The following is a 26,624-nucleotide window of genomic DNA, read 5'->3' as shown; positions in this document are numbered from 1 at the left end:
TCACAAAAAACTCATTCCCAATTAATACTCACCACTAAGATTTAAGCAGTGATAACATATATGCATAATGCCAGATTTTGAAGTTATGGTCGGCAATGAAACATCATATATATATATAGCTCTCACTATAGCAAACACCAACATAAACTATTGAAAAGTTTCAATAAAAATCCCCAAAAGATACAATGCTCTTCTAAATCTAATATAGAAAAACCAATAATTCCACTTACTAATAAACAATTCATGCAGTACCATGAATTTGCTATAGTGAGATATAATTACACTGAAATATATTTTTGTTACATACAACAAATATTGCTTACAATTTCAAACAAACGTTTACTACATTTAAAATTACAAATGCAGTTATTTCATAAACTTGACTAAGTAATTTTCTTGAACCAATGCTCTGTAATCTATAAAATTTTACATTCACCAACTAAATAAAATTGTAACTCAGAAGCTAACTGATCATTTTGGTAAACAAAGACAAACAAGAATGAAGACATCTTAAAACGTCTGACCTCTTGGCAAATGGCATAATTACAGTAACTCTGATATAAAAGTACTCTAGTTAACCTACATAGATAGTGCACAATTTTCTTGTTTTCGTATGCTTTACTATAGAGAAAAATGTTTTACCACGTGTGTATTTTAATGATAACTTGCTTGTACATGCATGGTCATCCTGATGAAGTTAACCACATTTTTTTTTTTAAAATATAATTCTACAAATACTCTCTTCACTAATTCTCCTCTTGCATATGCATTGTAAATAATTCAATAAGTTCCTCTTATCAGAGAAGTGTAAAGCACAAAAACTATTATTAATTTTTTTTTTACAATGGACCTAGTCTTGAATATGACAAATATACATTGCAATTTTGTGGAAAACAAATGGAATAAAAACAAAGAATTTTAAAATGCAAGCTAATGTTCATTTAAGGCTTCACAGAAAATAAGAAAGACACATTTCAGTTAAGAAAGATAATTTGTCAAATCAGTGATTTTGCAGGTTTCTTACATCTTACAAAAGATAAAACCTTTGATTGCTATTACATTAGTTATTTTTACAAAAAGCTTTCAACAGAAGTTCCCCAAAACTAATGTAGTATCTGTAGAAGGAGCACTGAACACAGAAGCTTATTCCGCTCCACCATCAAACTGTTTAAAATCTATACCCCCCCCCCCAATGAGCCCATTCCATTTTTATACTTACTATTGCAAAAACAGCGTGAAGTTACTATGGTATGTAATAATGAAATGCCTAGTTAAATGTAAATTTATATAAAAGGATGGGAGAATGTATACACACACATTTTATGTGAACCCCATTCACTAAAGGTTGTAATCCATCAGACATTTGTAACAAGGTTGGATATCAGAGGAATTTCAAGACAATCGATTTATTGTCTTGAAATTATTAAATAATTAAGCTAATGAAGTGAGGTGAAGTGCAAATCTGCATCCACCCACTAGTACTGTAACTGTTTACTAGACTAATGCTTGACAGTATTCACTGCTGAGCTGCATCAGTCATATCACTCATGAGTTGCATCCCATTTTCCTTTTTCATGTTAGGTTCAATAGCCTGTCACAGCAAATCAACTTGGCATCTTTGAAATCCACTGATCATGATGGGGCAGTTACCCCTACCCGAACTGTCTATATGTGTTCTTCTGGCTAGTTTGCCTATTTTATGGAATGAAAAGACTGTCACCTCCATGAGACTGGCTAACTCTCCTGTTAAAAAGCCCTGGTAAAGGTTCTTCATGCCACAGATGGAATTTGAACACAGGTATTTCCAACCAAAGGGCATCATGATAATGATTGAGCTACAGAGGCTTGCCATATATTTGTTGAAAAATTTAATTACATCAGCATGTGAAAGACCATAGTGTCAGACAGGATCTCAGTTAAGAATATGACTGCTTTAAAACAAGTTAGTGACAGTGAACATGCTGTACTTTCCTGGGAAATAGCTAATTATATAGATGTTCCAAGACAGATTACATGCTGAAAATTATGACCAACTCAGGAGCATACTATCTTTCATCCCATAGTATCAGTTACTGAATGGGAAAGTATCTCTAGAGTTCAAAGAACAAATAGCATGTGAGCAAAATGGATGTGTAACTATTAAGCAAGAGATCTATAAGTAGATGATGTGGAAGGAATATTATGAGAATAAGTATGAGAAGAGTCATGAAATATAGAAAGTGCAAGTGAGAAAAGCTAAATCAGAGTATGAAAAATGGTCTATGTAGGCAAAAGGCAATTTAAAAAAATGATCATTATGCTGCAGGTAAACGAAGGAATGAGTGTGGAAATTATTCTTTCACACTCATTCGTTCTAAGAATAACTTCCGATGTGTCAGAAGCTGATGAGATTGTTGAATTAACAAGTACTCACTTTGCTAAGGTATATCAACCAGGTGTAGATAACATGATGCATAGTACTACTACTACACTGGCTGAAAACAGATGCAAGAGAATGAAGAGTTATTGTATAACCTGGATAAGAATTCCATAATAGGGACAAATGAAATATCACAATGTAAGCTAAAGGAATGTTGAGCTGAATTGGCTAGATTTTTGAGGAAAGATATCACAAGAATGAAATTAAAGTACAATAGTTCTAGAAGGGTGGTGCAAAAACCAACATACCTAACTACCCATAACATTGATTTTAGAGATGTTGGGAATAGTTTCTCACATGCAAGAAACACCAAGGTTTACTAAAGGGAGATTGTGTTTTAGAAATTTGTTCGTATTTTATAACAATATTACAGATAAACTGGATAAAGAGAACAGATATATTATGATTCCGTTGAAAAGTCTGTTGCTGGAGAATATGGATTTGGAATATAAACTTGACAGACAGGTATTAAAAAGTGGCATACAATGGGTGTGAATCTGCCAGATTTAAGGTGACCAACGGTGTAACCCAGAGATTACTTCTTGGATGTTTCAATCTATACATTTATGACATTAGGAAGGATCCAACAGAAGATGTTCATTTGTTTGTTGATGATGCAAAGATAGACAAGATAATCAAGGATGCTACTGGTAATCCAGCACTTACAGAATGATTTGAGTAGGCTGGAAATTTGGGCAAATAATGGCTGTTAGGTCAATGTTAGTAAAGTTACAAACTTTGGTGTGATGAGACATCAAATGACAAATTACATTAGCAGGTTTATGCTACAAGAAATCGATGAAGCTAGGAATCTCTGTGTCATGGTAGAGCAATTTGGAGGTTGAAAGGCCTAGTAAAAATTGCAAATACAACTAAGAGGATAATTGTGATGTTGAAACAAACATCAACATTGTATGGATAAAGAAGTTATTTTACATCTTCACAAGGCCTTGATAAGATCACACCTGGCTTAACGTGTGCAGATTTGGTTTCCTGGGTTCCAAGAATAAAGCTGTGGAAAAGGGTGCAAGAAGTGTTACAAAGATTATACCAGGGTAATGGAATGTAGATTATGAGGAAAAATTGAGTGTGTGTGGACTACAGACTCTGGTTACCAGGAAAAAGAGCAGTTGATATGTTATGACAGATGTCTCTATAAACTTCTGAATGGGTGTTATATATCATCTGATAAAATTTTTTGCTATGTGGACAATAAGGAGGGAACACAGGGACAACTATGGAAGTTACATTTGTTCATGTTTAAGAAAGGGGTGTGCTAGATTTTTTTCACACAGAGCAGTGAATGAGTGGAAGAGTTTATCCCTTGAAGGGGTGATTGCATTTAAGTGTGAATTTGTTAAAGAGAAGGTATGACAGCTGGTTTGGTTGATGTATAGTCTCCTTTTATTAGTTTACACACAAGCTGACTGTGAATTTTTAAATTGCACTTATTCTTTGCAAATAACATATAAAATTAGGGATATATGTTGCTAATATAACTTTTTAATAGGCAATTAGACCAAGCTTGCATTAGTGCTAGGCTACAACCAAGTATTACAGCAGTATATGAAATATGACAATAGTCACTGGAGAGATGATGATGCAAATACAAAATAAGAGACACAGTGCACTCAGCATAACATGAAATTATTTTTATAGAACAGAGATGAATTTAAAAAAAATGAGAGAATGACTAATATTATGCTGCTACATGTAAATACTTATATGAGGATGCATTCCAAATTACTGTCATCCTGATATACAGATATCTGGAATTATGGCCAAAACAAATAAGCATATGGAGCCAATTTGTCTGGTTATGTCTAAGTTTCTAGGAGAAAAAACTGTCACTTCCATCTGCCACCAGATCTTACCTTATCATCATCAAATTCCTGCCATATACCCTAAGAGTGTACAGGATATGATAGTACTATATGAAAAATTTACATCATTACTAACTTCCTATCTACAATTTTCCTCCAAACCAGTCTGTTACTTGTCAAGACTCCAACATTATCAGATCTTATATTTCTATCGTCTAAGGCACATTATAACGTATCAATCCACTTATATCCTAGTCTTCCTCTGGGTCGTTTTCCTGCCAATCTGGCAGAGAACACTTGTTTTGCTAATCTTTCCTCGCCCATTCTGTTTAAGTAACTATACCACCTGAGATTAGCTCTGCTAACGCATTCCTGGATGCTGACAATATCAAGTTCTTTCCTAATATTCTTGTTTTTAATATGATATTGCCATTGATGTCATCTGTTCACGCCCATATGAAAATTGTCATGTTGTACCATCATTTTGTATATTGGTTTAAGCCAATAAGAATACAATTTGGTCGGCTAAATCCCAAATTGCCAGCCCATCCTCGTTCGTTCAATATCCAGGTAGATACCCAACAGGGTGCACCATGAGAAGGTGAGAATTGGACATTAGGTCAGAAGCCCTGGTCGGTTCTCTGCATTCCTTTAAAGGCTATGTGGAGGTCTCCTCTCAGTTATACAGTTTTGATCCTTAAGCACCCTCAGATGAAAAATCCTTATAGAGGTTCTTTGCATAATGGACAAGTTTCCAATGCAAGTCTTTCTAAATCAAAGGACATTATCAATTTCGAATGAGTTTTCTAACATAACGTGTCAGGAATAAGTTATAAAGATGACTTATTACTGCTATTGTTACCTCTTGTTGGCTGAAACAATATAAATGTAGATATAATTCCTTTGATTTTATTTGAAGGACCACCTAAAAAAGAAAATAAGTGCAACTGTTCTACAAATATATAAATTTCATTTACATTCCTAATGTTGCTGTTTGGAATTATAGCCAAATCAACTAAAGCTATGCTACCAATTTATTATGTCTTAACTGCATGTGTTCCTCTGAGTTTATCTGTTTTGCAAGATTAAAAATGTCACCGTCTCTGAAACTGGATAACCCACCAATAGGTGAAAAAAATCCTTACATTATCATCTTCACACTCTAGATGAGATTTGAATTCAGTTCTTTCCAAAAGGGGAGAAGATTGCAACTCAACTACTGTAAAGCTAAATGCAGCCAACATAGTTGGCTGCATTTAGCTCTAAAGTCAAGAAACTGTTCGATAACATCCATGGAGTTAGCACTCACCATAGAAGGTCCATGTAAATAATAATAGCAATCACTGTGAACCTTAAATCTCCTTAATTCCAGCTTTCGCAATGAATTGTGGTAATGTGTTCCATCTCCATGTACAAAATTAACTCTGCAAACTCCCTCCTCACCACATCTTTACCTAACTTCCAAAAATGGCTTCTCGTTCTTTCACTCTTTTTACAATCTCAATCTGACTCGCTAGCTTAAACATCTGTCATCTCACCTCTTTTCTACTAAATTTCCTCAACTTCTCCCAATAATATTCCAGTCCTCACAATGCCCTAGTCCCTCATCTCTATACCTGAATATTTCCATATCAACAGATTTTGCCAACCTAAACCAGAATGATAATCCAACTTCTATTCTTTGTATTTATTTACAGTTTTCCTTTACAGTGTTCCTAAAATTCACAAATAAAGTACCTACTTTATATAAAACTAAACACTTTCATAGGTTATTTACATCCTTATTGGTAATACATAATTTGTGAAAAATCCAGAACACTCTGCATCTATTGACAAAGACTTGTCATTCCACTCTTTGCAGAAATCTTCACTTGCTTCAGGAAAAATTCTCTAGAAGATAACCACTTTCAACCATTGTACAGAAATTGGATATAGAGATCACAGATACATACACAAGCAAACTCTGAGCTAGCAAATGGCTTGCTCATCACCACCTTTGGTAAAACTTAAGCTTTTATTTTACATCTGCTCTCCTCTAATCAAGTAAGAACATGACCAGCCACTGGTCATGTTCTTGCATGATACATAGTTCAAATCCAAGCACATTTAACCAACTTCACCTTCTTCCTTCATTCCATCTATGATATTCTTTGGAACAGCTTTCCCTATAATGTTTCCTAATGAATACAATCCCCTGCTTTTCAAGAAACTTTCTATAAAAAAAAACAGATTTTGTACAAATTATTGGTTGTTAACTATATGGCAAAGTCAATGGACTCTGCTGTTTAATTAGAAAGCCATTGAAGACTATAAAATGCAAGTAAGCAGATACTATCAAAAGACGGGGTCTTCTTCTTTTCCAAGGTTCCACCAGGAATATGAGTCTGTAAATGCTTTCCGTCAGTTCCTTATCCTTGCTATTGGTGTAGAGCAAAAGGATGGTGTAAATTCAGACAATTCAACGTGTGCAAAAGCATGGCATGATAGCCTGTGCTAGGCTACCATACACTGATACAAGCATCACAGAACTTGCTATCCTGTTTGTGCAGAATGTTTAGAAAGCACTGAGAATGACATGACAATCAGGCAATATCCAACTAATGGCAGTCCTGTAGTCAGAGGTGGCTGCAATTAGTCAGTCACATGGAAGTGCAACACAAAAGAACTTACTGGATGTCATCAACCATATCACAGATGGGATATAATAGACACTTGTATCAAGTTTCCTGTTATATGAAAATATGAAATTCTGGATAGTGTGTACATAGAAACAGAGACACTGAAAGAGCAGAAAAAAAGGTTGCACAGTAAAGTTTGGTTTAGTTAGAATTCCAGCCAAAGCAATTAAGGGTAAAAGGCTAGTACATAATATACTACCCTCTTATGCCTGTTAATAGCATATCAACTGTACCTGGTTGGTTTGCATCTTTTTTTTTGTAAATTGAAAAACCAGATTCCAGGAGCAAAAACCCTGCCATCTCCACACAAGACAGCCAATTACCTTCAGTTGAAAAACACCCTTTATAAAAGTTCTCATATCTCAGTCAGGATTTAAACCCAAATCTTCAGCTAAAGTCCAATAATAATACTCTAATGGTAGAAAATATGTTCTGGATGCATATCAGTTCCTCCAGATACCAGAGGAGCAACATCTGAACAGACACGGGCTACTTATACTATTGCCAACCAGTTATATCCCTTCAAAATAAGTCACTTCCAAGACAATGGACAAAGATGACTAACATACTTTACCTTCACTGGCCAGAATTTTCAACATAAATTGAGCACCTGGGAGACGACATGGTGTTAGCTGTTTTGCAAATAGTATCTGCTAGTCCAATCCAAGGTAACTATTGAAAAAATGCATTAAGCATGTGTGTACCTGCACCCATGGAATCCATGTTATGGTAATTGTATTAAGCTGATCAATCTAATAAAGGCTGATAGCTCATAATAGAATAACTTTCATAATTTAATGAAAGTTATTCCATTTATCCAAATCGATAGTTCACACTTATGTTAATTGATGAAATACAAGATTTTAACCACTTAAACAGAGATCAACATATCAAAAAACATCACCAATTGAAGGCCAAAATTTTCATTCTCATAAAATCCATACAACTAATGTTACATACTCTTTCAGTTATTCTAATAATTAGCACCATTTCAATATATTAAAATACTATTTATTGCTATACTACATTTTTATCTAAAAATACTTCAATGTGTGCTAAAAACTTTAAAATTTTTAAGGCATATCTACACTTTACTATATGATGTTTTGTAAAACCACTAAAAATGAACTTCCTAGTTCTATATTTGTATGGCATGCAGTTTCTTCCTAACACAATATATCAGATTTTCTTGTAAAAAGCCATTCCTTCCCACTTGGTAACAGCCAACCTCACGGGTTTCTTATATAATTATAATTTGGATACACCATTAATCTTTTAAAAGGTTGAGTACAATTACAAGAAATTTAAAATAACATTTAACATACAAGATCCACCATTAACCCTTTTCCCATTATAAACATTAATAAGATGTGGTTGACAGAAGATATAGTCACTGGGATAGAATATGAAGGTTAGTGTTTTCAAAGACAGGATTAGGAAGGGGGGGGGGGTATAGTTGAATTGCAGTAAAAAAACAGTTGAGGTTTAGCAGGTCGTTCATTTTAGGCTATGTGAGAGACAGATACCAACAGGCCAAAGGAGGATGCGGATGGTATGCTTCAGCAATAATGCACAATACGGGGGGGGGGGGGGGGGGGACAATTATTATAGGGAACTTCATATATGGGTGCACAGATGGAAGGTGCCAGAGGTTTAAAGGTAGATCTGATGACTGCATCAGAAGTTTATCTATTACTAAAGTGCCACCTTCTGTCATTGGGATGCAATTATGTTGTCTTGATCCGGTCAGAGGTTAACTTCACACTTTCCACCTGAGCAGAAAGATAAATTGGTGGATTAAATCTATGAGTAGCATCATTAATTAGGAACTGTAAAAAACAAAGTTGTGAAGGGAATTTAAAAGAGAAAAGTAGTCAGCAAGCTCATGAATAGTACTAAGTGCACACAAGAGCCTCATAAGGAAGGCAAAATCAGAGTATGAGAGGAAATTAGCTGTGTGACCAAATAAAAGGAAGAACGACTATGGCAGGGTGGTGACAGAAACAGATGAAATAGCTGAATTATGGACGTGAACAATTTGCAAGGGTTCATCAATCCAGATGGAGATACTGCAGTAACAGGGACTGATGTGGAAATACTGATATGGGTGAAAGGAGGAAAAATAGTGCATAAAGGAAGCTCCAAAACAGATGTAGCAAATTACAGACTGACCAGCACTTCAGGAGAAGGTGAATAAGAATATAATACTTCGCATAAACAACAGTTTTTTTGAACAATGATTTCATAATTTACTTTTTATGATAAAATTAGAGGCGAGATGAAAAAAAAGGAATGCTATGTGATGCCAGACTAAGAGGATACAGCATGGAATTTTGTTACACTAATCAGAGCTCACATGGATGGATATGAAACTAGTGATATGGATCAGCTATCTTCTTATGATATAATTGGATAGCTGAGAGATAAATTTCAGAACAGATTACAGGAAAGTTCAGTCCAGAAAAAGGTACGTAACTAGCAGTATGATGCAAGGCTCTCTATGTGTGCCACTGCTATTTAATTTGTACATGAATGATATAAGAAATTATTTGAGTGGAAATAATCAGATGTTTTTTGCCGGTGATGCAAAATTAGGTAAAATAAGTTTGATAAAGGTGATGTAGAAAACATGCAAGATAACTTTAGCCTGACAGTATGAGCAAAGGAGAATGATTACCTGTTTAATGTGGTCAAGTGTAAGGTTATGTATTTTAGGGTGAAAAGATAACCAGGAATTTCTTTACTAAATGTTCCAGATAAAATTCATGCAAACACACCTGAAAACAAGTTGAGAAAGATTGTGGACAAGAAACTTGGGGAACAAGCTAGGGTCAGGCCAAACAGAGGTTGTCAAGATCAGATTTTCACTTTAAGACAAACAGTTGAGAAATCATGGGAATATGACAAAGTTCCCAGAGAAAAGCTTGTCAAAACATTACAATTTGGGGTGAATGGAACATTATACAGAGCAATATAGACTATACTTAAGCTGTCAGTCAGCAGTTAGAATTGAAGGAAATACAGAAAGATGGTTTGATGTAAAATCAGGGGTAAGACAAGAATGTACATTATCTCCACTCTTATTCATCATGTATATGGACCACATTATGAAATAAAGCGGCATTAGGCCTGATATAAGAACTGGAGATGTCAAACTTAACTCTTTGCTTTATGCAGATTATGTTGTACTTCTAAACACATCTAGTGTAAGTCTCCAGGATTCTCTAAATCGAATAACAGCTGTAACAAATTTGGCATGAAAATCAGCAATAAAAAGATGAAAATGGGCAGGAACATCAGCAGCATTCTGAATGGAGATCCTATAGAACAAGTCAAATACTTCAACTATTTAGGCACATTTTTCAGTTAAAGTGGCAGATTAAATCTGGAAGTAGACAACAGAACAAGCAAACTGGTATGGTGGGTAGCCAGCCGAATAAATTTATATGGAATAAGAATGAAATTAGCCAAAACACCAAACTAGCAGTATACAAGATAGTGTTCAAACCAGTTTTAAGTTATGGATCTGAGAGTTGGGTTAGAAATAAAGCACTTGATCAAAGACTAGAGACCACAAATATGAGAGTTTTCAGAAAAATTAAGGGAGGTGGACTGATAGCATCAATTTCACTCCATTCTAATATGAAGATATTAGAATGGAACTTGACACTATTAGCAGTCAAGAATATGTCAGCATAGTTAATCTAAGGTGGTATGGCCACTTAGGAGATTAATAATAATGTAAACTTAATCATGTGGTGCTCCCATAGTAACCTGAACACCGCTTGTGGATACATATCAGGGAAAACTGATTAGACAAAGGATTTCAATTTCAAAAGCCATAACATATGGGTGGATAAAATAGCTCAAAGGATTATCTGGTTATTGAAGAACACATTGACAAGCAGATATAAAGGTTATTATAAGATTTTTGGGTTATGAAAGTTGCTCGATAGGCAGAAAAATGGAGGATATCATAGAGATTTAAGTTACTAATCAGGTTTAATAAGACTGATAGAGAAAATGTTTAGTACATGATGGGGGGGGGGGGGGGGGGAGAAAAAAGGCAATTTCTGAAATTTAGTAAGAATGGTATTTTTTACAGAGGTAAATGAGTGAGAATGACTTGCCAGCCATGAGTGCTCTGTTTGGTGAATAAGTTCAAAGAGAAGTATGACTGGTATTGTGAAATGTTCAAGTGTTTGGTGAAATGATTAGTGGTCTAAGCATTTAATGTGAACTATAGTCAATGTTATTTATCTTCATTTAATACTAAGCATAAGTAACATTATAAACTTTATTGTGCAAATTTTTTAAATTTAATTTTTAACAAATTACTTTATAGGGTAGTTGACAGCTGAATACTCAGTGACTAGATATTCCTCATATCAGGAACGAACAAATCGGGTTATATTACTGAAAATATTATAATGTATAAATAAGACTGAAAAATAGGGTTAGGTTACTCAACTTTTGCAAACTCCATTTATTCCTACCAAAATTTGAACATTGTGATTTTCTATGGTTATTTTCAAAATGACATTATTCTAATGTGCACATATTTTAAATATAAGGCAGAATAATAATATATAATCAAATGAAGAAAAACTAACTGACCAAGAAGATTTCATTTTCTTGAAGAACGAAGTAAGTATACTATAGTTGGCTTTTTTTTCTATAGTTCTTTATAAATTTTTTATTGGATTCAAGGGCAAATTAAATGGCTCTCTTATATTTTATGCTTCTCTCCATTAAGCAACTTTTCAGAAGAAATAATCTGCCAGATAACATAACATCTCAAGATCTTTCAAACATGCTGATACTACAGTTTTTTTTTTTTTTTTTTTTAAGGTCTCTCTCAAAACTCTTTTGTCTAGGATTATTTCTCAATTCATCTCCCTTCAAACATAATAGAAAAACTTGTAAAAATCAAACCTGCTCAGACCTTTTATTTTTTTTTTTGCATACTAGTAATGTCTGCAATATTAATTTTCTTTGTTGCTGGCCAATGAGAAAGCCTGTGATGCTTAGTCTTCTACCATATGACAAGCCCTCTAATATTAAAGAGGTTTCTTGTGAGATTGCAACTTGTTCCCAAATGTTGGTTTCTGCTTTTTTAGATAACCGCAAAAATGTAATTTTGTAACTACTCTCAATTAATTTGCATTTTTTTTTTCTTCCCTCAATAGTCTGATCACTATAATCCCTTCCTTTTAACACATTTAATTAGCAGCACTTCCTAGACTGCAACAACCTTCACTAAAGAGCTGGTATGTGAGAAGAAAACAACAACCACTAGATTATTCACTTCTTCTCAACAGAAATTACAAACAGCCAAAGCAGTCTTGCATGATTTACAAAGGAAGCCATAATTAACTGAGAATAAGCAAATGGCAACTCTTTCATATCTTGAATTGTTAACATATTATAGATACAATGATAGCTGCAGTTTAGTTTATAACAAAGCAACGAAGACCTGACAATAAGTCACCATAATATGTTATTTGAAGCGCATGCATTTCACTTGCCACTATGAGCTGCAGGTAAAAAATTGCAGTTTAACAATGTCCTCCTAACAGTAAGAAGTTCAAATGCACATAAGCAATTGATTGATTATCTTATTTGCTCTGAAAATAAGACAACAGGCAAGTACATTATGCTTATGGTGCTTTAATGACACTTGCAATGTAGCAGAAAGGAAATATGGAAACACGCTGACAAGAATTTAACAAAACTTTGGTAAATCAGATATTTTTATTCGAATCAAACACGAGACTATATTCAAATAATCACATGGCATTTCTGAAAGAACTGCCATGTGATTATTTGAAATCATAAAAGCGTGTTATAAAAATTCATTGCATGATATTAGATAGAATTGCCTATGAATTATTCAGATATGAGATTTTATAAATCCATAGCAGGGAATGTCACTAAATTGTGTTTTTGCAATTTCTAGCTAAAACTTAGTGCATAATGCTATCTGCTCAACAAAATATTGCCACTTCCAGACAAGATATGCTAGGAAGCAGCAAACATAATCAGTAGATTACAGACTGCAGTTAACTCACAAAGGAAGAAAAAATATCACTGATAAAGATGATCAAGGATAATTTTTAACATCACACAATGACTTTTTGTAACACACTTTTACTGATTTCGAATAATCATGTGAAATTCAAAAAAAGTATTAACTTAAAGCTTTAATTATGAAAGTATTTATCAGCATAGTCTGATAAGAGATTGCTTTGGTTTGCTGAAGCTGGTTTGAACACACAACAGAAACAGATGGATATGTTTCCTTTCTATTTCTATAGAATTCAACAACTGAGCTTAATGCTATACAGCAGAGCCATTAATTTAATTCAGATTTCGGTTACTAATATGAATTTTAACTATTTAATTATCAAGGTTGCAGTTCTCATTTTTTGTTATGTTCATATCTTTTAGCATCTTTACAACTATTATTATTGATGTACTATCTTGATTATGAGAGACTACAGATTGTTGAGCAGTATTAATTTCATGCTCAGGTGCAAGGCAACTCATTATTCATGAACCATTTACAATCAAATGGATACTGTTCTTATGATGCTGAAAAATTCTTTCATTTAGCAACACTTGGAAATCTGCAAGGTATAATAAATATTATACATTGTGTTTCCCATGTGAAAAAATTCATTGCTTATTTCAATGCTTCTAGGATGGAGCACTATCCATGTCCCCCTGATAACAATGCTTGGAAATATATAAAAAAATCTAATTTTTTGAGAATATTTAGGCAATATATCAATCATTTGTATCACATGATACAAAAACCACAACAAACACCTTTTTTTTTTTCAAAATCCTTAGAGAGAGAATCAGTTTTAGTTTTCAAGAAAAGCTTGAACTACATAAGATATATTTTTTTCTTCATTGGAAAAAAATAAAATGTGTTTCTAATATGATTAGATTCAACACTGACAAATAAATCTGAAGGCCACTAAAAATGGAATATATTTACAGTCGTCTGTGTTTTACCTAGCCAATTTAAATGATTATTTACACATGGAAATTCTTCAGGTTAAACAAATGGTATGACCTGAAGATCTCTGGCTACTTCTTTGTTCAGGTGATTTGCATTTGGGTGGAAGTTTATCTGAAATCTGGCCATTGCTTTTTTTTTTTTAAACATCCACAACGGGTTTACTGAAAATGTCAAGAAACCTGCAAGCTTTTAAACCTGATTATCTTATTAAAAAAAAAAAAAACTCCCAAGTTATGACATATGATTTTAAAATGCCTAACAAATAAACATAGAAACAACAGTTCCTGAAATAGATTTTACATTATCTGCATCATATACTTTTAACAGAATTATTTTGTCAATACATTTTTACTTCTAGGAAACTAGTAAATTAACAAATGTAAATCATGTAAAAAGAAACAAAAATGAATAGAATGTAGCCTGTTTCACAATTTACCTAGTCATCTTTTAAAGTTCAACACTTAACACAATAAAGTAAAACTTCTATTTCTAAAACATTCCTCACCAGGCCAGAAAAATGATGGAAAAAAAAAAAAAAAAATCAAGTATTGTATTTAAACTCTGTTACTTTAAATACAAGAAGTTTTTTTAAGCACAGTGACAATGATCCCCAAAGAAAACAATGAATGGATGCAAACCTGTACTTGCCAAAATTACCCTAAGATAGTAAATGAGTGAGATTTATCTTGTAAATCATAAAGGAATTTAGGAACACATTGGGCAGCAATTACAGACTTCCAATTTATAGCAAAATTTCTTTAAGCCATGAGAAAATATTAATGCAGAGAAATGATATGAAACTTGAAAATTCACTCCACCAGAGATAATATAACCTATAAAGGACTTCAAGTATCTTGGTGTTTTTTCAGTAGTTAACAGAAGTTTGGCAATAAGGTGTGAAATATGCATTGCTTAAAAATGCAAAAATCTATATCTCATACCTGCAAAGACAGATAATTATTAATGTAATCCTCTTTGAAATAAGATTCAATACATGTTACAACCATCATATTATACTAGAATCTCTAATTTTCTTCAGGCATAATAAACAGCATACCTAAAGCTTTCAGAAAAAATGCCTCTAATATATTGGTTTCCATAAATTAAGGAACAAAGAGAAAAATTATGCTAACTTTGGAGAGGGAGATGTAAAAAAAAAAAAAGTCAGGTACATTGTCATATGCATATGAGCCAAGATATAAAAGCAGCCATTTCGGAGTGTTTTCTATATTTTATATCTGGAGTGAAAATAAGACTGATAATAATAAAATTCTTGGAAATGGTTGCAAGGATTTAACAGAAGAATTCAGGTGGCAAGCCACTGTAAGATTAGAGATCGGCCAAAGCCAAACAGTGTAGTTATGGTTCAAACAGTACGGAATGTACATCCTCATCGAGCAAAGCTCGTGGACCAATACCTTCAAGAAGAGACAATCATACATATGGAATGGCCAGCCAGGTCACTTGACCTTAATTCTATTGAGTATGTTTGGGATGCTTTATGTAAATGTGTTGCTGCTTTCAACCTCACTTTCGAAAAACTTCGAGAAACTTAGGAGAGCTTTGCAGGAGCAATGGTCATTATTACTAACTGAGCTCATGGACACCATTATAAACAGTACTGAAAATCATTGTGTGAACTGTATTGCTATGAGGGATAACTATACCTTATTGAGGCACTTTTAACAATATCATTTTTACCATTATCTTCATGTTCCTATTTGTTACTGAATTAAACTATTTATTTATGATTTACTTTGTTCTGGTATATAATCTGCAATCTCCTTCTCAGGATCTACATTTTTTCCTTTTCATCTTCTATGACCAACAACTAAAATGGAGAACTTACTAATTTGTGGATTATCTTCCTAATATCTAATTCATTAATTCTTTAAACTCTGTCTTAAGTTGAATCAGAAGCACTATCTTTAACCTCCATGCATTTAGCAAGGAAAAATGTGACATTTCATGCATATAAATGGCTAACGAACAAAACATTATGAGGAATGGGAAAAAAAGAGCAGAAATATTATAATTACAGCTTATATACCAATTATTATGGAATAATTGATACTAGGTGAATTACAGATGAAAACTGATTTTTTTTTTTCAATAATGAAGATTAATTACAAAGGGACAAAAGTTACACTTCATCATATGAAGAATTCATATGGCAAAACAAAATTTCATCAAGTATAAATATGAAAACGATGCTGAGACACCATTAAAAGGCAATTCAAATCAAAATTAATGCAAAGGAACCACCTTGTGTTAGAATTTTAACTGAATAAAATTTTATCTGAGTATCCAAGGCATCTTTAGTACAAATTCAAAATTCAACCAGTGTAGTTGAATTCAACAAAAAAACTGAGTGGTACGATCCAAACTGCTATACAGTCCTAAAAAAATTTTCTACATGTTATAAAAATATAATAATAAAAAAAATGCCATATTTTTCCATGTATAAGATGAACCCAAAATTAAGAAATCAATATTTTAAAAATAAAACGAAACACATTTGATATATATTTTTTTAAATATTCAAAGTATATTTAGTAATTAGGTAATATTTTTAAGATATACACTAAGAAATTATGAATCGCTCTCAGTTCCAGGCATATCATTTTCTTCATTTTTTTTATTTTCGGACATTTTTATGGGCTAGTGCTCAAAATATTGTTAATGCGTTAACTTACCCCACCAATGAGTTGCAGATGTATGAATGCTTTCAGAGTTATGACTGGTTTATTCAGAATCAGCTGTTGATGATGTCAATCAACAGAGTTAAAGGCTACTGATTGGTGGAAGCCTGTTCGCAGAGACAAGGTACCAGCAGTTTCACCATGGTAACCGTGGGCCTCTCAACCAGTTACTCCCCACGTATAAGACAACCCCCAATTTTTGGTCTAAAAATTTTAGAAAAAACTATCTCTTATACACAGAAAAATACAGTAACTAAAGGTGTGTGAAGAAAAATCTCCCGTATAGGGCAGAAATTAGATTTATTAAGACTAGGACAGTATAGCAAGTTTCCACAGCTTTCTGTATACAACCACTCTACAAAAAAGACAGCATTTATGTAGAATCTTAGTCTTTTTCCAAAGCATCATGTTTGGAGGAGATGTCAAGCTCAACAAGTCCAGATCTTGATAATGATGATATGCCATAGATCTGCTAGTTTGGTCCAAGTATGATAAACCACAAGTTTGTCCTTTGCAGAGCCTAGGAGAAAAGTTAACTGATCACAGTCCACTTTAAGATCAATGGATTTAAGTAATTTATTGATTTGTTCAGACACCTTTGACATTTGGGATAGCAATATAGCTAAGAACGTCATGAGACCAGCAATAGACAAGCTCCATAATTGCTAAAGACCTTCTTTACAAAAGAATTAATACTGTTACACAAGGTAGTTTTATTAATATCTTGTTAACAACAAAATTTAATTGTTTTTAGTTTGCTACTTGTGCTTTTTTTAAACCATGAATTCATACTGAAAATGCCCTTGATACCCGAGCAAAAAGTTTATTCCATTAAAATTCTTGTAACTGTTCCACTACATTAATGTCTACTTATGTTTCAAATTTGTTGAAATATGATGGCAATGTCCCCTCTAAGTTATGTGCAAGTGAGCACAAACACACACCCAGTAAATGCATGCAGAAAATTTTTGCTCTCAGAATATCTAATTCATTATCAATAATTTTTGAATATACTATGGAAATGAATTATATGATAAATCATACTAGTCACTTATTTTTTTTAGTAATTTCTTCAATGCCTCCATTCCGGTATTACTTTAATTCATTCCAAATGGATTTTTGTGGTCACACAGATTTAAGCAAATTAAAAAAAGCACAGAATTTCCTATTATAGAACTTGATATAATTTGTTCATAAACTATATGTATATGCCATATTTAAATAGCAGAAAATAAGCATTTAGGTTGCTCTTATCAAAATATTTAGCATGCAACATACAAGATCTTTTAAAAAAGATGTCAGCAATTTTAGGCAGATCAAATTTTGTTTGTGGCATGTGACTTTTGCTATTGAGAGTTCAAGCTACTGCACACAATTGAGTTTTGAACCAGAAAAAATTAGAGAGAAAATACTAAATGGCAAATGCATCACTTTGCACTAAATAATATTACACACACAACAAAAATCTGATGAGTACTTTGTAATTTCAATGGGTTTCATTGGAGTAATGAAATAAAGACTAAAGAAGAAAGTAAAAGTAGTTTCACAACAAGACAGCATAAATTAGGAATCAAAAACAATATGGTCAGAGAATAAAAAATGTACAACAGCTGTGATATGCTAAAAGAAATAAAATATCTGACAATCATGTGTCAAACAACTTTATTCAATGACACGAGCTTACAGAACACATTTTTCTGCTTTTAGAGTAAATGCAAAATTTAAATATGAAAGTCACATAAAGAAACTTTTTTTTTTTTGCAAACCAAAATGGACTGGGAATACTGAAGCATCATCAGATGACGCAGGAAATAAACTTTCGTTTTTGATTTAATGCACTGATAAAAAAGCAGAAACTGCATAGCTCTCAGCCAAACAGTAACATTAGTAAATATATTTAGTCCTGACTACTGTGCAATTTGAACAAACAGTATGTCTGGTAAAATCCTACTTTCCCCACAAGGATTAGGATCAAGCAAATATTCATGCAAATTTGAAATATTAAAAAAGAATGTATTCCTAACATTCAGGATTTGCATTATAGGTGAAGGAATCGCACAATGCATTTTCCTACTTCAGTGATATGTCCAACTATTATGCACAGATTTAAGGTTATGTGCATATCAAATTTATGTTATGGAATGGAATTAAGTAAATCTAGTAGTTACTCAGAAGTGTACAGGGTAAAACAGTTTAGTTGAAGTGCACAGTATAGAAAACTTTGCAATCTGTCACCATTCCTGAGATAGTACATCTATTTATTATTATATGTGTAAATAAAAATAATAAATAAAGCATACACTTAATTTAATACTACCATATTAAGGACATTTAAACAGAGTGATAAACATTACACACATAATACCTACGGTCTGGTTCCACTGATTGCTTTGCTGCATTAACATTTCCCTTACCTTAAGGTATTTTCTGAAAATTTCACATTATACTACACCACTATTTTTAAGATATTTACAATTATTAATTGTTACTATAGATCTTTTAATAATATATATAAAAAGTCTACATGTTATACAAAACATCTTACACTAAAGAAGAGCAGAAGGTAACGGTACAAAAATGTTAACTGCAACCCAAGTCCTCGACATCCTGACAGGAGTGTTTTTGCTTAGATCCATAATATAATTATTTAAACGAAAGAATTTCTTTATATTTAATCACAAAACATCTTAAATTGTTAAAAAATTACATGGGAAAGGAAAGAAATGAATGGAGGAAAAACAAAAAGCCAGGATGGCTGAAAAAAGTCTTAAAGGGATTTGAGTGAGAGTAATGTGTAATTCTGTATGATGTATGTGTGTATACAAAATGAGAAACATCCTTACCAACCACCTTACCATATATATACAAACCAAAGTATCCTCTAGTTTAAAACAGCAAGTTTCATTATACTGTAGTGGACACCAGCCGCATCATCAGGCTGTGATGAAATATAAGACAGAGGACTGATTACACTCTTCTTACTACACAATAAGCCCTATATTGTTCCTCTTCCTAAAATGCAACTATCATTCAATAAGCCTTTTTATATAGTTAAAATGCCATACTATAAGTTTTAAAATATAATCCTGCTAAGAGCTAGCTATAGGATCATATATAATCCCCCCTAATTAAGAGTTAATTTCTGGATTAATGTCAGAATAATAAGATAAGAGCAACTAAAGTTCTTTATATTCCCTTAAATAAAAAAGGCACTTTTTTTTTTGGAACATGTAAATTGATTCATTGAAAATTTATAAAATTAACTAGAATTTTATTGGTGTAATTAATTTTAATTATTAAATTAATTAGCATCTACAGAAAGCAAGACATTTTAAAATTTATTACTGAAACTGAAAAAAAAAAATAAAATAAAATAAAAATTCCATACTTACAATGCATGTCACGTTCATGTTCATATTCAATGAAAGCATAACCGCGGGGCTTTCCAGTGTCCTTGTCATGAACAATAACTATCTGATAATAAAATACAATTTTTTAAGACCAAAAAATATAGGACATTTTTTATAGAATGTCTTTTAAATTAATACCAATGATACATTCATTTCTGGCAAGTTAAGGAAAAAAAAAAAAACATAACTGAATTATATTTAAATGTAGAAAGGAGATAGTGAACAAATATGACTGCACCACAAAAAAAGGAATAGTTTATCAAGAAACAAAGTAGCACCCATATATGCAAGTAACCATACGAGGAATTCATTACATAATATAGTAAAGTTATTGTCAAGGATAAAATCAAAATATTTAAGTTGATAATATTAAGAAAGGGAAAAACCTGTAAATATTTGCAAAACAAAAAAATTTACCAAGAATTTATGTCCAATAGGCACCATCAGAAAAGAATTGGAACTGGCAGAAGAATTAAAGACATACCAAACAGGCATATCGGTGTTACTGAAAAACATTCTTCTAAATAACAATTACAAGACATTCAGACACAAATAATCAAAGAATGGAAGGAGTTGTTACAGTATTCAACAATTAAAGACAAACTCTTCCAATAAATGGCAGACGATATCAAGTACGGTGCTGGATTTCACTGTATGTAAACATCAAATTGGACAACGAGACTTATTTGTCCCTACACAAAGTTTTGCTAAGGAAGAAATGGAGAGATTTCTCTAAGCATTAGAGAAAGCAGATAACACACAAAGTTGGTCCTTGTTGGAGATCTAAACAACTGAGTAGGAAACGAATATCACATGGAGAGAAATGATTGGAGAAAAGAACAAGGCTACTAATAATGGTAGGTGGTACCTGTTCAAGACATGAACTATTCATCATTAACACAATGGTCCTGCATAAAGATGTGTACAAATTCACATAGTCAATGAGACTTTGTTTTGTCTTCTCTATATATTATTGTTGACAGTGATATCATCCAGAATACAAAATTATATATACAGGAGTATATAGGGAATTTGAAATAGCAAGTTATCACCGATTAGTTTTGAGCAAGATAAAAATGAATTTCATATTGTAAAGAAAAATCCTATGAAATTGTAAAAAGAATCAAACCTTGCAGACTAAGCAAAAGTCTAAGACGGTATGAAATACAGAAGAAAAATATCAGTAAGACTTTTTTATATAATGAAACCTGTGGAGAATTCATCACTAAAAAACACACGTACTAACCACAGTGATAAGTTTTAATACGTAAATATTTCATCCCAAGTATCTTGGGACATCCTCAGTACAGTCATTCAAACAATACTAGGAATAACATACAGTTAGGAAGCATGATTACAATGGAATCTCAATATGTGCAGTAGCATGTAATAGAATTAAATTAAAATATAACTGAAAAAAATAAAAAATAACATATATGAAGAATTATTTTACACAATTTTATAGAACAATTTCCCATACTTGAGGAATAGCAAGAAAGCCATTGCGGTTTAAATTTGGTCTGTGTAGTAGGGCTTCAGCACTTTCTTTATATAAACATTCATGTTTATATAAAGATCTATGTAAAAGTTTTGTCTTTTCCCAATGGATCCTATGGTTTGGGTTTTCAACTCCATGTTGAGCGAGGCCAGATTTCTGCAGTATAAAAAGACAAATGTGGTCCTGATGTTCCGAAATGCGTTTCTGAATAGATCTACCTATTTGTCCAAAGTAAGACAACTTGCAGGAGCATGGGACCTCATACACGCCAGGCAACTTCAGAGGAGAGAGTTTGTCTTTAGGAGAAGGTAATACGTTATAGATCTGGTTGATGGGTTTGTAGGTAGTGGCAAGATCGTATTTCTTCATAATTTTTGAAAGACATTCGGAGATGCCTTTGACATAAGGTATGGGAATCCCATGGGCTTCTTCTTGTCTAGGTAGATGTGTGAGGAAGTTTAAATTTGGTCTGTGTCGTTCATGTTTATATAAAGATCTATGTAAAAGTTTTGTCTTCTCCCAATGGATTCTATGGTTTGGGTTTTCAACTCCGTGTTGAGCGAGGCCAGATTTCTGTGGTTTGAAAAGACGATGTTCCGAAATGCGTTTCTGAACAGATCGGCCTGTCTGTCCAAAGTAAGACAACTTGCAGGAGCATGGGACCTCATACACGGCAGGTAACAAGTTATAGATCTGGTTGAGAGGTTTGTAGGCAGTGGCAAGATTGTATTTCTTCATAATTTTTGAAAGACATTCGAAGATGCATTTGACATAAGGTATGGGAATCCTATGGGCTTCTTCTTGTCTAGGTTGATGTGTGAGGAAGTAACTGATGATTTTTCGAGTTGTTTTAAGATTATATCCATTTAGTATGGCTGTATTTTTGATTATTTCTAGTTCTTGGTTTAGAGATTCTTCGGAGGAGCAGAATCTGTGCGCTCTGGTAACTAGTGATTTAACGATGCCAAATTTTTGAGATGGATGATGAGCGGCTTGCGAAAATGTAGGCTTGCGATAGAACCATCTTCTTTTCTTTGAATGTGTAAATCCAGTAAGGAGATACCCTGTGAGATTTTTTTTCTAGCGTAAAGTTGATGTGAGGAGGAAAAAAGTTTATTTTATCTAGAAACAGGTGTGATTCTTGTTCAGAATGATCCCAGACTGCAAAGACGTCGTCGACACATCGTAGCCAAATATTTGGTTTCGGTATATTTGAAAATTTTTCTTTCAAGGTATTCTAAAAACAGGTTTGCTAAATTTGGCGATAAGGGAGACTTCATTGCTGTTCCTTCCTCTTGCTTGTAAATTTTACCTTTCCAAGTGAAGTAACCGGATGTAATAACAAATTTGAAATTTTTGAGTTAATAACTCTACTGTTTCTTTATGGGGAATGTTAGTGAAGAGAGAGACAATGTCGATGCTGATCATCATCAATTTCCTGCCATGTACCCTCAAAGGGTGTACAGGATATGATAGTTACATCATTACTAACTTCCTATCTACAATTTTCCTCCAAATCAGTCTGTTACTTGTCAAGACTCCAACATTATCAGATCTGATATTTCTATCATCTAAGGCACTTTGTACCGTATCAATCCACCTATATCTTGGTCTTCCTCTGGATCGTTTTCCTGCCATCCTGGCAGAGAACACTTCTTTTGCTAATCTTTCCTCGCCCATTCTGTTTAAGTGACCATACTGAGATTAGCTCTGCTAATGTATTCTTGGATGCTAACAACGTCAAGTTCTTTCCTAATATCCTCGTTTTTAATGATATTGCCATCGATACCATCTGTTCATGCCTCTAATCTTTCTCAGGACTCTCATATCTGTGGTCTCTAGTCTTTGGAAGTGTTTTACTTCTGACCCAGCTCTCAGATCCATAAGTTAAAACTGGTTTGAACACTGTCTTGTATGCAGCTATTTAATGTTCTGACTAATTTCTCTCCATATGAATTTATTCAATTGACTTCCTACCATACCAGCTTTGTTGATTCTGCTAGCAGATTAACATGCCAGTTTTTAACAGTTGAATGTCTTTTATTTTTGTGTGAATCTCTGTGGTTTTTAATATATGAGGCTGAGTGGCCTATTAGCAGCCTGACTTACAAGTTATCAAGATTCTTATCTAGCCTCCTCTGCCCTCACATACCATATAGCTGTAGAAAAAAAAAAAAAAAAAAACTTGTTCTCTAGGATGCAGTTGATGTTCTTCAGTTTTCATTCATGTCTATTTTTATCATCTTTGTTATTTTATTGCTAGTTTTTATATCAAATTAATTACAAATATTCAGCTTATGCAATCTGCAGATTTGTACTGGATTTATTTAGGAGAATAACATCTCATAGTAATGTATATATTTCTATGCATCAAAAATAGGGAAAAATTTGAAATATCAATAAAAAAAAAAAGAAAAAAAGAAAGAAATAATAAAATAAATAAATACCTTTTTTATAGGTCCATATACCTCAAATTCACGACGAAGTTTAGATTCTGAGGTGTCATAATTCTGAAATTTGAACATAATCATAATTAAACAAATAAAAATAAGGAAATTAGGGATAGGACAGAAATATTTGGAAGTTTCAATAAACCCCACTAGCACAATTACTATTTCTAATAGCATATTTCCTCAAACTTCTTAGGTGCAAATGCAAGTGAACAGCACTTCATCATGTCAGTCCATAAAACCATTCAAGAACAAATGAATGAATTCTGATTAAACTCAACAAATGATTGAAAATTAGAGTAATTATTTGTTAATACCAGACTAACTACCTACCTCTTCACAAGATATATTCTTTCATTATACCATTGGCTGCTTTTTAATCACAATAAACTGCACAAAATTAATACAATCCACTTTCGTCCAAACCTGTGGTTCCAGCGGTGTCAAAACTTTTGATCAAACTTTCAAATAGAGTAATATGTTTGATTAGGAGTCAGTGATGATTTGGCTGTCGTCAAAACTTCCTCTTAAAAAAAAAAAAAAAAAAAAAGCCAAAACTATGGGAGTGGCCCTTCTGATACCCTGATAGCTGTGTATTTCAGTGATAACATTATAGGATCGGTACTGGCAAATCGTCAAAACTTCCTCTTAAAAAAAAAAAAAAAAAAGAAGCCAAAACTATGGGAGTGGCCCTTCTGATACCCTGATAGCTGTGTATTCCAGTGATAACATTATAGGATCGGTACTGGCAAATCGTGAATTAATGTTATTCATAATATGCCTTTAAAAGGGCATCACAATGCTCAGAAACCTTCAGTGTAAATCAGTTTCATACAACTCACTAAACCACAGGGATCTTAAGATAGTTACTGCTCTTTAATAAACAAAAAGCAAGACTGACTATCTTAAGAACCTCTGTAATTCATTCAGTTTTAATGAAACCCCTCCCCCCCACTTTTTTTGAAAGGTGAGTTTGAATCCTGTCTAGAATGCAAAGAATCTTTACCAAGACTTTACATTCTTCAAACAGGGACAGAGAACACAAGCAATGTACAAGCAAGAATATATATTTAGACATAGGACTAACCAGCTCATCTTTTAATTATGGTAATGAAACCAACCTAGGTTGGACCCAGGCCATAAGTACCATTGAATTATGATTAATAGCAATATTAGTAACAATATCTTAATATCATGAACATGCCTGTATTGCTACAATATATTACATTTCCTAAATTGTTTCAAATAATATAAATCTTTGCTAAGGCCAATTGCTATTTTTCATAATATAAAATTATTTTTGAACACAAATTAAAAAAGCAATCCATAATTTCACGATAAAGATTTCAAATGACTTTCAGTGCGAAAACTTAATTTATTCTAGAAATCAAAACAAATATTTCCCATGATAGGAAATGCTTAAATTTTAGCTCGGCTTGACAGTCGACAAGTCAAAATATTTAGAAAAAAATCATTAACCACAGTTCCTATAATTTCTCGTAATGTTAATCCAGTGGTGAAAACCTTCTACGTTATTCTTATCATATATACTTAATTATACTTCAACTGAGCACCAAACATTTATAATTATCTATTCAAAGATCTGGATGTTTACACAATGTGGTTAAATATGACTTCCTTGGCTGAAATTTAAACAAGCTTCATATTATTCATATTCTTTGTTTTCCAGTTACTTGTCAAGCCAATGGGTTGCAAATTATTGTTACTAAAGTACAGACACTAATTGTATTCATATCAATTAAATCCAAGAAACAGGGATATTATTATTATTATCCTAAAACCTCATGGAGTCAAAGACTCATCTAGGAGGTCCCTTTGTTATACACACAGCTCATCATACCCTGCCTTAAGCACATTCAAATTCTCTGCAGAAACAACTCTTGAAAGGCATTCCAATCGTTTACAATGCTCCACGAAAAAAAAAAAAATCTCCACCCCCTCCTTTATACTTCCAAGGATGACCTCTTGTTCTTCCCCGATCTGCTGCTATTTTATAAAAAACCTCTTCGACATTGATCCTATAACAACCCCTTACCAACTTGTACATCTCTATCACATCATCCCTCTTCCTCTTTCCACTACTCTGTAAACACTGCATCCTCAATCTTTTCTCATATTCAACATTCCAGAGATCAGAAACTCTTTAGTCAGTTGCCTATGGACACTTTCCAACATCTCTTTGCCCTTTTGAAAACCAGATCTGAGCCTTATACAATGGAACAAGAATCTCCTTCTACAAGTGCATGTCCTTTGCAGCAATCCCAGAATTCATTGTTTTCTTCCTAATTCTGGCAGTGAGATCCTTATCCACCACCACCCTAAGATCTCTTATTTCCTCCACCTCTAACAATATATCCCCACCAAGCATAAATTCTACATCCCATCAGGTTAAATAGCAATGGCCTAAAACAGACTGCTGAAGCAAACCGCTAGTTACTTTCTTCTTCAAAGATATTGCTCCCCACACACAACTTGCGATACCTATCTGACAGCCAGTCTCCAGTCCAATGCATTAGTCATCCAACCCCATCTGCTCTAGTTTGACTATCAAATTATCAAAAGCCTTTGCAAATATAAGTATGCTACTGTGTAT

General features: G+C 33.1%; 1 protein-coding gene across 1 annotated transcript in view; it reads right to left on the bottom strand.

Moving 5' to 3' along the window:
* LOC150092734 (U1 small nuclear ribonucleoprotein 70 kDa-like) overlaps window positions 1–26,624 on the bottom strand; it is a 110,569-nt gene that overhangs the window by 44,459 nt on the left and 39,486 nt on the right. The window contains exons 5-6 of the mRNA XM_090414803.1: window positions 24,008–24,070; window positions 20,045–20,126 (exon numbers count right to left, since the gene is read on the bottom strand). Coding sequence (XP_090270929.1) covers window positions 20,045–20,126; window positions 24,008–24,070 — 145 coding nt within the window. The remainder of the gene's footprint in view (window positions 1–20,044; window positions 20,127–24,007; window positions 24,071–26,624) is intronic.

This window comes from Typopeltis vanoorti, chromosome 25, assembly GCF_054136105.1.
Source record: "Typopeltis vanoorti isolate ZY-2024b chromosome 25, IOZ_Tvanoo_1.0, whole genome shotgun sequence".
NCBI classification, from domain to species: Eukaryota; Metazoa; Arthropoda; class Arachnida; order Uropygi; family Thelyphonidae; genus Typopeltis; species Typopeltis vanoorti.
The sequence above is the reverse complement of the archived record's forward strand: the minus strand, read 5'-3'. Positions and strand labels throughout refer to the sequence as shown.